This window comes from Geotrypetes seraphini, chromosome 2 (assembly GCF_902459505.1).
Source record: "Geotrypetes seraphini chromosome 2, aGeoSer1.1, whole genome shotgun sequence".
NCBI classification, from domain to species: domain Eukaryota; kingdom Metazoa; phylum Chordata; class Amphibia; order Gymnophiona; family Dermophiidae; genus Geotrypetes; species Geotrypetes seraphini.
In genome coordinates, this window is record NC_047085.1 from 522960182 (window position 1) to 522973083 (window position 12902).

General features: G+C 46.1%; 2 protein-coding genes across 13 annotated transcripts in view; one reads left to right on the forward strand and one right to left on the reverse strand.

Annotated features, from left to right (window-relative positions):
• The window catches only part of LOC117354717 (zinc finger protein 850-like), a 948741-nt gene that overhangs the window by 871889 nt on the left and 63950 nt on the right, over positions 1 to 12902 (forward strand). For 3 of the 12 annotated variants that reach the window (XM_033932618.1, XM_033932621.1, XM_033932630.1), the window contains exon 1: positions 2837 to 2941. The exons of 3 other annotated variants lie outside the window; for them this stretch is intronic. In XM_033932618.1, coding sequence (XP_033788509.1) covers positions 2930 to 2941 — 12 coding nt within the window. In that variant the 5' untranslated portion in view covers positions 2837 to 2929. Of the gene's footprint in view, positions 1 to 2836; positions 2942 to 3085; positions 3105 to 4912; positions 4976 to 8836; positions 9013 to 9069; positions 9214 to 12902 lie in introns of those variants that run through there. 6 more of the 12 variants (XM_033932620.1, XM_033932629.1, XM_033932628.1 and 3 more) reach the window with 6 other exon arrangements.
• The window catches only part of LOC117354716 (zinc finger protein 721-like), a 375536-nt gene that overhangs the window by 85266 nt on the left and 277368 nt on the right, over positions 1 to 12902 (reverse strand). The gene's annotated exons all lie outside the window — the stretch shown is intronic.

Sequence of the window (12902 nt, forward strand, 5' to 3'; positions counted from 1 at the left end):
CCTTAGGGCCCCCAGTACCTCCTTCCCATGTTCTTAGTGCTCCCAGTACCTCCTTCCCATGTTCTTAGTGCTCCCAGTACCACCTTCCATGTCCCCCTCACTGCCTTCAAGACTTTGTCCCATCCCCACACCTGAAGCCAACCAGCCTGCCTACCTCCTTCCCTCCCTGCCGCGCAAAAAAAACTCCCTGCATCGCCCGATTTAACACCCCCCCCTGCCGCCGCCGTTCTCCTTCTTACCTCCTTGCTGCTGCTGCTGGCAATCGCCACTCAGAAGCCTTCTTCCAGACGTCAATTTTGACATTGGAGAGGACGTTCTGGGCCAGCCAATCGCTGCCTGGCTGGCCTGGAAAGTCCTCTCCGACATCAGAACTGATGTCCGGAAGAAGGCTTCTGGGCAGCAATTGCCAGCAGCAGCAGGGAGGTAAGAAGGAGAACAGTGGTGGCGGCAAAAAGGGGGGGTTAAATCGGGTGCATGGCTCCTCCTCCTGTCCTAGCTATGAGAAGCAGAAGGAGCTGAGAGTGACGCCTTCTTTTCTCTCCTAATCAGAGCTGGAGGGCGGACCCTTCTATGACTCTCCCCGCCCCAGGAACCGTTCTGACCAATCAGCACTGAAAGGGATTGAAGAATGTGCGTCACTCAGCCCTTGTCTCTGCCCTTCTCTCCCTTCCTCCAGCGCTGCAAGAGGCCAGAAAAAGAGGCTTTTTTTTGGCGCAACTGTGAGGGACAGGAAGCGATCGCCTGTCCTGATGTTCCTGCGTACAGCTTCGGGATGCTGTCCCTGAAAACGGGACATTTTGGCGTCCTGAAGCTGTGTGTGGGGACAACAGGACAGGGGATCCAAAAATGGGACGGTCCTATTCATAATGGGATGTATGGTAACCTTATCCATAGAGGACAAAATCCATTTTTATGTTCTGAGTGTGGAAAGAGCTTCAGACATAAGGTAAGCCTAATAGGACACCAGACCATTCACACAGACGTGAAGCCATTTTCAGGTTCTGAGTGTGGTAAAAAATTTTGTTGTAAGAGTGCATTCGCAACACACCAGAGAATTCAAACAGGAATGAAACCATTTACATGTCCTGAGTGTGGTAAAAGCTTTCATGATAAGGCAACACTGAGAAGACACGAGAATTCACACTGGAGTGAAACCATATAAATGTACTGAATGTGGTAAAGGTTTTACTGATGAAGCAAAACTCACAACACACCATAGAATCCACACAGGACTGAAGCCATTTACATGTCCTGAGTGCTATAAATGCTTTAATCATAAAGAACACCTTAGAACACACCAGAGAACTAACACTGGAGTTAAACCATTTACATGTACTGAGTGTGGTAAAAGCTTTCGTGATCAGAGAACACTCACAGTACACCAAAGAATTCACACTGGAGTGAAACCATTTACATGTACTGAGTGTGGTAAAAGCTTTAATCAGATGAATAACCTCATAAGACACCAGAGAATTCACACTGAAGTGAAACCATTTTCATATTCTTAGTGTGATAAATGCTTTAGTGAAAGGGAATATTGCCAGTATACCAGATAACCCAGACATAAGTGAGATCAAGATGCTGGAGAGAGTTCACTTCTGTTACCACAAAATAGGTCTCTATCTTACTGAGGAAACATAGAAACATGATGGCAGATAAAGGCCAAATGGCCCATCCAGTCTGCCCATCCGCACACCTTCTTGAATTCAGACACAACGTCTGTCTCTACCACTTCTTCTGAGAGACTGTTCCACCCATCTACCACCCTTTCTGTAAAAAAGTTTTTTCTGAGTCTATCACCGCTTTATCCTATGCCCTCTCATTCCAGAGATTCCTTTCAAATGAAAGAGACTCGCCTCATGTGCATTTATATCACGTAGGTATTTAATTATTGTTTTCTCTTACCCTTTTGGGTTAACTTTGTGAATCAGATTGAATCCCTTTTGGGAAAGACCCAATATATAAATCTGATCCCATCCACACAAGCCTCAAATAGTTTTATACTGAACTTATTATATTAAAGTATGAAAAGAAACAATATTCTGTACAATTATCAATTTATAAATCAGCGTCTTCTCCCCACTCTCTCTTCCCCATTTCCCTTCAGTGTCCTCAGCCCACTCTCTCTCCACTTTCCTTCAGCGCGCACACATAAAAACAAGCAAGTAATTTTATATCATTTTCATTCTATTCATTCATAGAAATTAAAGTCTAAATAATGCCAGTCACATAACAAAACATGATTTTACAAAAATAATTCCCTGCACAGTCAAGCCTTAAACTCTTATATAATTCCGTTTTCTTTCCTTCTTTCTTTAAAAATTCAACAGTGATGCACACCAAACTATAAGCTTCATGCTGCTCAGTTATCTCAAATAATTGTGTCAAAATATCCCTGTGATCGGTGAGCCCAATTGCAATTCACCATAACCCCAACGGGAAGGGTCGAAAACTGCATGAGACATCTGAAATTATACAAAACACAAATATAAAAATGTGCCAGAGGTGGCAGCAGCGGTTTGTGTCTCAGATAAAGAGGGAGTTGGTGCTTCCTCTCTCTGCTCTCATGTGTCAGGAAGAGAGGGAGACCCAGTCAGTATCAGACTCCGCCCCTTCCACTGATTGGTCAAAGGACTCCTGAAGGAGGAGACAGAGGGACAATATGACACCCTATGACACTGATTGGAATGTGCATTCCACCTTAGGATTGGTCAAAAACAGAATGCTCCTAGGAAGGCATAGAATGGGAGAATGCTCATGTGGGTGGAGTCAGGAGGAGGTGGTCTTTCAACTCTCTGGCACTGATTGGTCAGATTGGGGGAGGAGTGAAGGGGGGAGATACAGATCCCTCTTCTTTTTCCTGCCTTTGTCTCTTTTCCCTCCATTAGGAGCCAAGGCTGGAGCTGGTGCTGCGGAGAAGGGCAGGAGGATGGCTGAGCAGGTAGGAGAGGGACTGGCAGGAGGTGGGCAGAAGGGGATGCAGTGCCAGGCAATGCCAAGCAGAAGAATATGGATGCTGAACGGATGGGATCTTGTATGGCTATTAGCTACCTGCCCGGGAGCTTCCTGTCTTGCTCAGTTTGTTCCTGCAGCTTCACTGCTAGGTTTCATCTCAGTTAATTCTGCTCCTGATTTGTTTTCACTTTCTAGTCTAGTGATCGTTCGGTGGGAGATCGCAGGCATGTTCACGTTTGTCTGCTTCTGGAGGGTGCTCTGTAAGCCTGAAAGTGCAGTAAGCCCTCTGGACAGCCTGCAGATTGAATCGGTTCGGTTCAGTTCGGGAGCCATCTCTCCCCTGGTTCGTCCGCAAAGGGGTAGTAAGCCGGGATCTGAACCGCGCCGCGTGTCTTCCCTGATTTCCCTGAGGGGTCCTGGTGGTTGTGATCTGAGGTGGGAAGTTGAGGCGGCCAGAAGATCTGAAATTCCAGTTTAATCAGCTCCTGATTGCACATGTCTCTGTGGGGTCTGTGAGTCACAGAGTTTGCCGATTTTGGGCGGTCCTCAAATTGGGGTTTTGGAGGGGTTTCCCTGCATGTCCCCCCCACTCGTAAAATCCTAAAATCTCCATTTTTAGCGTTTTTCTGTGTTTAACGGCCATTTATATGTCAAAATTGACACCAGTGGTGGCCATCTTGGATTTTCTTTAAAGTTTTTAAAACTATATTTTTTTGACTTAGAAGCATCGTTTTTGTTCCAAACTTCACAGATGGCCACCTCAGGACAGGATGGCATGGATTCATGCTGTAAATCTGGTGGATGGCTTCCGGTTGCGCAGTCGCATATTCTGTACGCCGAGGCCCGTCGGGGGCATATCTGGTGTGTGGATTCCGCACTTTCCTCCTCCGGAGTAGAGAGCTGCACGGGAACGGGGACGACAGGAATCCCGCGGTTCCCCCTTTGGATCGCAGGGATCCCATGGGGACGACCCGTAGGTTCACGGGAATCCCCCTAGGGTCAAGGGGTTGGATCGCACTCGAGCTGGGAGGCTAGTCTCCTTCTCCTTACCTGCCCTGCCGCAGCACACAGCCGAACGGAAGTCTTCCCGATGTCAGCGCTGACGTCGGAGGGAGGGCTTAAGCAAAGCACATGGGGAAGCAAAGCACATGGGGAAGACAGAGGGGGGAGAAGGACCCTGAAAGGACATGGGGAAGACAAAGGTGTGGAGAAGGCGCTGAAAGGACATGGGGAAGACAGGGGGGGGTGGAGAAGGACGCTGAAAGGACATAGGGAAGACAGGGGGGAGAAGGACGCTGAAATGACATGGGGAAAACAGGGGGGGGAGAATGACACTGAAAGGACATGGGGAAGACAGAGGGGGGAGAAGAACGCTGAAGGACATGGGGAAGACAGAGGGGGGAGAAGAACGCTGAAGGACATGGGGAAGACAGAGGGGGGAGAAGGATGCTGAAGGACATGGGGAAGACAAAGGGGTGGAGAAGGACGCTGAAAGCACATGGGGAAGACAGAGGGGGGAGAAGGACGCTGAAAGCACATGGGAAAGACAGAGGGGGAAGAAGGATGCTGAAAGCACATGAGGTAGACAAAGGGGTGGAGAGGGACGCTGAAAGGACATGGGAAGATGGGGGGGGAGAAGGACACTGAAAGGACATGGGAAAGATGGGGGGGGGAGAAGGACACTGAAAGGACATGGGGGAGAAGGACACTGAAAGCATATGTGGAAGGCAGAGGGGGGAGAAGGATGCTGCCTGACAGGACATGGGGAAGATGGGGGGGTGAAGGACCCTGAAAGGAAATGGGGAAGAGAGAGTGGGGAGAAGATGCTGGCAGGGAAGAAGACAGAGATACCAGACTATGGGGGGAGCGGAGGGAAGAAGATGGATGCCAGACCAATTTGGGAGGGGGGAGAAAGGGAGAGGCACAGTAACAGAGCAAATGGAAGACGCAGAGAGAAGAGAGACAGTGGATGGAAGGAATTGAATGAGAACATGAGGAAAGCAGAAACCAGGCAACAAAGGTAGGAAAAAAATTCTTTTTTTTTTTTTTGCTTCAGGATAAAGTAGTATATTAGTTGTGTTGATAAAAATTTATAAACATTAGAGGCTCTGGTAGAAATCCGTTTACAAAGCATATATTCTTCCCAATTAATATTTCCAAATTAATAAAGTCTTTTTGCTTATTTTTAAATGGGTTTCTACCAGAGCCTTTAATTCAGTAGCATAATTAAATGAAATAACTTTCTGTGGTTTATAGGGACGGGCGTGGACGGAGGGGATTCCTCGCGGGGACGGGTGGGACTTTGGCGGGGACGGGTGGAGACGGGTGGGATTTCTGTGCCCGCGCAACTCTCTACTCCGGAAAGGACTTGCCTTCCTCCGTTGCCACCAGAGTTGTGATTCCAGCGTCTGGGATGCCGCAATTGTGCGAGGAGGGCATTGTCGCATAAATGCAGGCGCAATTCCAGGGAAAGTCTCATCGATCTTCAAACAATTTCAAATCTGAGTCCCGCTGATCGGCTCAGACCGCCGAGGACTATTTTCTGCCGGACATTGTGGATATGTTGTCTCAGGCCTTCATGAGAAATCGGGCTATGCTTGTGTCTTCCTTTCAGACTGCGGTGCGGCAGTCTGTACAGCCTTTGGATTCCAGCATGTCAATCTGATCCTTGCTGATATGCCTGAACATCAGCAGCAACTTCCCGCTATTGTTGTGGTACCTGCATCACTTTCTAAGCCGTTGCTGTCGCACTGCAATTAGACGGGTCTCGCTGCGTGACTAGCCTAGCGGGTCTCGGGGATTCCCAGAACGCTGAAATGCTCTTGGAGGTTGGGGGGCCCATGAGGGTCCCCTGAAGTGCGCTAGGGCCATGGCTAAATTGTATCCCATGGCTTCAGAATTTTCCATGCGCCTAGTCCTGCCATGGGTGGATTTAGCGGTGGTTCAAACGTACCTCCTTGCCCTCGGATGGAGGGGTTGGGGAGCAGTTTGCATGTCCTTCCCGCTACAAGGCCTCTGGACAGGTAGTGGTCTGCGTCAGAGAGAGCTGATGATCGATCGATTGGCCGGAGCTACGAGCAATTGGTTAGCTTCGCTACGGTCCCAACTGTATCTCCACAGGACGGCTGTCTGTGTGTTCTCAGCCAATGCGATGGCTGTTGCCTATGTCTGCCGTCAGGGGTCGCAAAGAGTCCCCGGCTGGGATTGAAGGCTCAGATGCTCTTTCCATGGGCGGCATGTCATCACTTGGCTTTATCATGTGGCCGGTGTCGACAACATTCGGGAAGACTTCCTCAGTTGTCAATCTCTGAACAAGGGGGCATGGTCCCTATCCGGGCTGGTTTTCGCTCATTCGATCTGATGGTGTCCTAGTGAACAGGAAGGCGGACAGATTCTTCAGCCGTCGACGAGAGGTCGGCAGCGTCAGACTCGACACTCTGGTTCAATCTTGGCCCACAGAGGTCCTACTGTGCGTTTTTCTTACGTGGTCCATGATAGGGTGATTTTGCGCCTGGTGTCCCCTTGCACAGGGGCCCGGTGATCCTTGTGGCTTCGCACTGGCCCAGACGACATTGGTACGCAGACCTTGTGAGGTTGAGCTCTGGGAATGGTCTGCGTCTTCCTCGCCATCGGCGATTCCTCTCGTAGGGTCAGTTTGCACTTCAAGATTTGGATTGCTTTAGTCCTGCAGCCTGGCGCTTGAGCGGACAGCCTTGATGGCCAGAGGTTATTGCTCTGCGGTTATTGCCACACTCCTGCAATGCAAGTGGAAATCACCGGTCTCGGCCTATACGAACGCCTGGGGGTGTTTTCGGCTTGGTGTGTGGGGCTCCGGTTGGACTCTTTGGTTTCGTCACTGGCTCCGGTTCTGGACTTCCTGCAGGCTGGCCTCAGGTAGGGTCTGGCAGACTCCTCTCTACGTGTTCAGTTTGCAGGCCTCTCAAGTTTGGGTCCCTCTTCGTTCAGGGGTTCTCTAGCTTCTCACTCGGCTGTTGTCCGGTTCTTGCGTGGAGGCTGGGGCCTCCCTTATGACGGCCTTGCCCGTTGTGGAGCCTGAATTTGGTCCTAAGCTCTCTGACTCTTCCGCCCTATGAACCCCTGGATACGATCTCGCTGAAAGATCTTACCATTAAGACCGTCTTCCTGGTGGTGGTCACTTCTACACGGCTAATGTCAGAGCTTCCGGCTTTGTCGTGCAGAGATGCTTTTCTCCGTGTCAGAGTCGGCAGTGATTTTGAGGACTGTGCCTTCTTTTTTTCCGAAAGTGGTTTCTTCTTTCCACATACACCAGGGAGTTCGATTGCCGGCCTTTGTTCCTTCAGGTTCCACGTCTCGGGTCTGTGTTCTGCGGTCTCTGGCTATCTGGCATCGTCTTTTGAGATACCTAGGGGCCACTACTGACTTAAGAACATAAGAACATAAGAAATGCCTCCGCTGGGTCAGACATCGCGCCCAGCAGTCCGCTCACGCGGCGGCCCAACAGGTCCAGGACCTGTGCAGTAAATTTCTATCTATACCCCTCTATCCCCTTTTCCAGCAGGAATTTGTCCAAACCTTTCTTAAACCCCAGTACCGTACTCTGCCCTATAACGTCCTCTGGAATTGCATTCCAGGTGTCCACCACACGTTGTGTAAAGAAGAACTTCCTAGCATTTGTTTTGAATTTGTCCCCTTTCAAATTTTCCGAATGCCCTCTTGTTTTTTTATTTTCTGAAAGTTTGAAGAATCTGTCCCTCTCTACTCTCTCTATGCCCTTCATGATCTTGTAAGTCTCTATCATATCCCCTCTTAATCTTCTCTTTTCTAGGGAAAAGAGTCCCAGTTTTTCCAATCTCTCAGCGTATGGAAGGCTTTCCATCCCCTTAATCAGTCGTGTCGCTCTCCTCTGAACTCTCTCGAGCAATGCCATATCCTTCTTAAGGTACGGTGACCAATACTGGACGCAGTACTCAAGATGTGGACGCACCATTGCCCGATACAGCGGCAGGATAACTTCTTTCGTTCTGGTTGTAATACCTTTCTTGATTATACCTAGCATTCTATTCGCTCTCTTAGCGGCAGCTGCGCACTGTGCTGTCGGCTTCATTGTCATGTCTGTTGGCCCATTTGTTTGTCCTGGCGGGCCCTGCATGTCGGGGTCAGCCTGCTTCTGAGACTTCTCTTTCGTGTGGATGTGAGCGGCTAATTCCGCAGCCTATATGGCGGTAAAGATGAAGCCTCCCCTTGGGGTGGAGGCTCACTCTCCTGTGGAATGTCTTCCTTGTGGGCTGAATCTCATGCGGTCTCGCCTGTGGAGACTTGTCTGGAGGCCCTGTGGCCTTCCCTTCATCCCTTTTTCAGGTTTTCCAGGCTTGATATGGCAGCTATGGGTGATACGGTCTTTGGTGTTTCTGTTCTTGCGGCGGGCTCATCGGGCCTCCCTGCGTTTTAGGACAGCATTGCACATCCCATCTGTTCAGCATTCAGAGAGCTTGTACAAGAATGAAAGATTAGGTTTCTTACCTCTGCTAATCTTCCATCTTGTATAGCTTCTCTAGATGCTAAACACAAGCCCATCTGTTTTTTGTCCGATTCGCACGTCGCCTCTTCAGTACCTGGTAAGCTGGATTTATGTTTTTGACTAGCCTCACTACATTAAAAAAAATTAATAATAATTCATGCGTATTCCCCTTTGTTGAGTTTAAGAATTGGTGGGGGTTCCCCGGGGGAGCGGGGGGTGCCCCTTCTGATCTTCAGGCTGTGTCCCTGTTCTAGGATTTTCCTGAGTTTGTTGCATTCTCTGTTTATTTCCAGTTGGCCATTGTTTGCCATAGTTTTTGGTATAATACGATATTGAGCAGAATTTAACTGGTAGCGGGAGTTCCCTCTCTCTCTTTTCTTCTGTTTCCTGTTGTCATAGGTCTACCTGGCTTTTCTACTAACTGAAGCAAGACAGGAAGCTCCCGGGCAGGTAGCCCAAAGGGGAGGGATCTTTTAGTTGCCGTGAAGCTAATAGAGATACAAGAACCCATCCGTTCAGCATCCAGAGAAGCTATACAAGAAGGAAGATAAGCAGAGGTAAGAAACCCAATCTTTCATTCTAAGCCATGGACATCATCATAAAAATAAGGGATACGAGACCATCAAGAAATGCAAACTTTGGACCCGAAAATGAACAGGAAAAGTGAAGAATAAAGAGGAAAAAGGATGGGTTGAGACTCCACAAGAGAGAGAATTTCTGATGAGAAGAGAAGAAGTTGAAAGATTGAGCGCTCTGAGGTAGGGAGAGGTTTTCAGGGAACTCTGGAATTTTTCTACTGTGGATTCCTCTCTACGATGAGTCGGGAGCGAATTCCATAGCTGGAAAGATCTCGTTACTTCTGGTGCCAATGAGTTTTAGTGAGGAGATCTGGGTTACTCGAACGTACGGCTCCAGGGCTGGAACCGGGTATTAATCTGTCTAAAAAGAGAGGAAAGTGAGTTTGACCAATCTTTAATGATAGAAGAGCAATTTTATAGGAGATGTAGTGAGGAATTGGCAACCAATGAATGGCATTACATGATCATATTTCTTGGTTTTTAGTGCCGTATTTGAATTAATTGTTTCTGAGTAATGTCTTTAAATAATGAATTACAGGAGTCCAGTTTCGATGAAAGAATGAATACTGGATGAAAGGATAGTTAAGAAAAGGTGGATCTGTGGAGGAAGACAAAAAAAGGAAAGATGCCAGACATCCAGGGGAGGGAAGGGAAACGGAAGGGGAGGACAGAGATGGCAGATGGATGGTTAGCATGGAGAAAGAAGAAGAAAGGAGACCCTGGCATGCAAGTTATCAGAAGACAACCAGAGCCTTGGACCAACAAGATTTGAAAAATAACCTGACAACAAAAAGGTAGAAAAACTAATTTTATTTTCTGTTTTGTGATCACAATATGTCAGATTTGAAATGTGTATCCTGCCAGAGCTGGTGTTAGACCGCAAACGTGAGCTAGGATTTAACAGAGAGAGGAAAAGTCCTTTTGTTTCTTTATTTTATTTACACCACAGCGCCAGTGTGGTTAGGAGAAGCCAAAGGGGGGGGGGTGAAAAAGCTGTAAAATAAACCCACCAGGATGTTTGAAAAAAACACCCAATTGGGCAGGAAAATCGAATCGATAAACCAATTCAATAGGCTGAATCGAATCGAAATTTTTTTTCCTGAATCTGGTAGCACTAGTTTGCACTACTGTCTTAGACTTTAGGACCTGGGATTGGGGAGAAATGTCGTCCTCAGTACTTTATAATGCAAGTGAAATGAGGATTTGGTCAGATTTTTGAAGGGTCTGCACTCTGCAGAAGAAAAATATTGTATAGGCCAGGGACATGAGACAGCAGGAAATGGGAACTTTTCTTCCTTCTATTTTTATGAATGGAAAGGCTGAGGATGTCAGAGAGTTCAGTTAAAATATGTGCTTTATAAGAAAATATAATAATGTGTTTTATAAAGTTTATAGCATTGCTGGCCTACCCGGTGAGGTGTTTCTAGTGGTGGTGGCGGCAGCGTGTCAATGTGTTGAGAGGAAGAGGTGATCTGGGAAATTCTGTTGAGCAAACTCCGGGCCCATTTCCACCCCCCAGTTAGTCCACTCCACTCAACTGATTCACACACTGAGTGGATCTTTGGGTGTTGTTCCTGGGTAGTTGTTTTGGGATCTCTTACAGTGGTTTGTCAGTATCTCCTTCTGGTCCAAGGAAGGAAACTTTGTTAACCTTAGCACTGACCTACAGAATATGTTTGTAACAGCGCTGCTTGTGTGGCATTAGTCTATGTAGTGATCGAAAGAAAAAACCAGACCTTTGCACATTTTTGCACTATATGATGGGTGTATGAGGAGATTCACATTTTCTGCACAGCTAAGTCCGTGTGAAGTTACCTTGTGCTGTATTTGACATCTAGCAAAGTCTCTGTTTGGAAGGAAAGATCTCAGCTTAAAAATGAAGTGGCCAGAAGTTATGGTAAAAGCAGATAGCGTAGCTGGTTTTAAGAAAGGTTTGGATAAATTCCTGGAGGAAAAGTCCACAGTCTGTTATTAAGACATCAAGTTCAAGTTCAAGTTTATTGATTTTGATATACCAACCATCAAATTAATATCTAGCTGGTTTACATTAAGATTACAGGATAGAAAAGAAAAAAAATAACAAAAAAGTATATATATAATTAATTTAATAGTATTGTGTGAACATAAATAACATTACAAGACAAACTGGAAAGTGAGGGTGGAAGGGAGGGAAGGTTAAAAGTTACATATTGGAGATAGAAAAAGGTGACAGTGGGGTTAGGATAAAACATGAGGGGGGGTCATAATATCAGAGCTATTTAATGTTTGCAAAAGAGGGAATAAGTGAGACTCTATATGATATTAAATGCATCGCGGAAGAGGAAGGTTTTTAGTCCTGTCTTAAATTTGTCAATTCGTGGCTCGTTGCGGAGGTACAGTGGTATGGAGTTCCAGAGGGTTGGGGCAGTTACTGCAAAATTTACTTTTCGTGTATTGTAAAATTCTTTTATGGATGGGATGAATAATAGGTTTTGATCTGTTGATCTTAATGTACGTGGGGAACTATGAGGAATGAGGAGTTTATCTAGAAATAGGGGAAGATGAGAGAGTTTAATTTTAAAGGTTAGGATGATGATTTTATAGGTGATACGGTGAGTGATGGGAAGCCAATGTTCATTTTTGAAAAGGGGAGTTACATGATCATATTTGCCTAGTTTATAGATAAGTTTTATTGCCGTGTTTTGTATTAGTTGAAGGCGTCGGATTTCTTTTTGGGGTAGACCGTTGAGGAGTGAATTGCAGTAATCTAAATGGGAGATTACTAAGGAATGAATCAGGATAGTGATTGAGCTGGTCTCTAAGATAGAAGTTACAGATCGGATGATACGTAATTTATAGAAACAGGTTTTGATAACTGAGCTAATGTGATCATGGAAGGTAAGATCTCTGTCGATAATGACGCCTAAAAGTTTTATTCTGGTATCTATTTGAATTGGTGTAGATTTGATAGAAATGTTACCTAATAAGGATTCCGTAGTTTTGATAGATAATAGCATACTTCGAGATTTATCTAGGTTAAGAGAGAGTTTATTAGTAAATAACCAATCGTAGATAATGTCTAATTTGTTATTAATTTCTTTTATATCAGAAATGTTTGATGTGTTAATAGGATGGAGAAGTTGAATATCGTCAGCATATGTGAAAATAGTAAATCCTATGGATTGGGCTAGTGTAAGGAGAGGAGTTAGAAAAATGTTAAATAGTAGTGGGGATAGGATCGAACCTTGAGGGACACCGTAGGATTGTGTAGTAGCTGCAGAAGTAGTATTGTTTACACAGACTATGTTGCGACGTTCATTGAAGAAAGATGTAAGCCATGGGGGAAACATCTGCTTGCCCTGGATCGGTAGCATGGAATGTTGCTACTCTTTGGGTTTTGACCAGGTACTAGTGACCTGGATTGGCTTCCACGAGAAAGGGCTACTGGACATGATGGACCATTGGTCTGACCTATTCTTATGTTATGTTCTCATCTGTAGGGGTCTTTGTTTTCACTTCTTATTTTAATGTATTTTTTTTCTGAGAACTTATCAGTGTTTTTTATAATGAGAACAAAAATGGAAGAGAATTAATGTGTGTGGAATGGGGGGGTTAACTAATTTCTTCAGCTAAATAATTCAATCCACCTCAACCAGACATAGGAGAACTCACGCACCATTCACACACCCTCCAACCAAAAACGTCAAAAGAAAAAAACTGTTCGACAACCTCCTAGCCATTCGAGCTGCAACACTCGACCCCCAACTCTACAACCTATTGACCTCGACCACAAACTACAAAATCTTCAAAAAAGAAATAAAAACCCTTCTATTAAAAAAAAAAATAAAACCGAACTAACACAATCAGAACTGACCCAAGCATCACCTGCA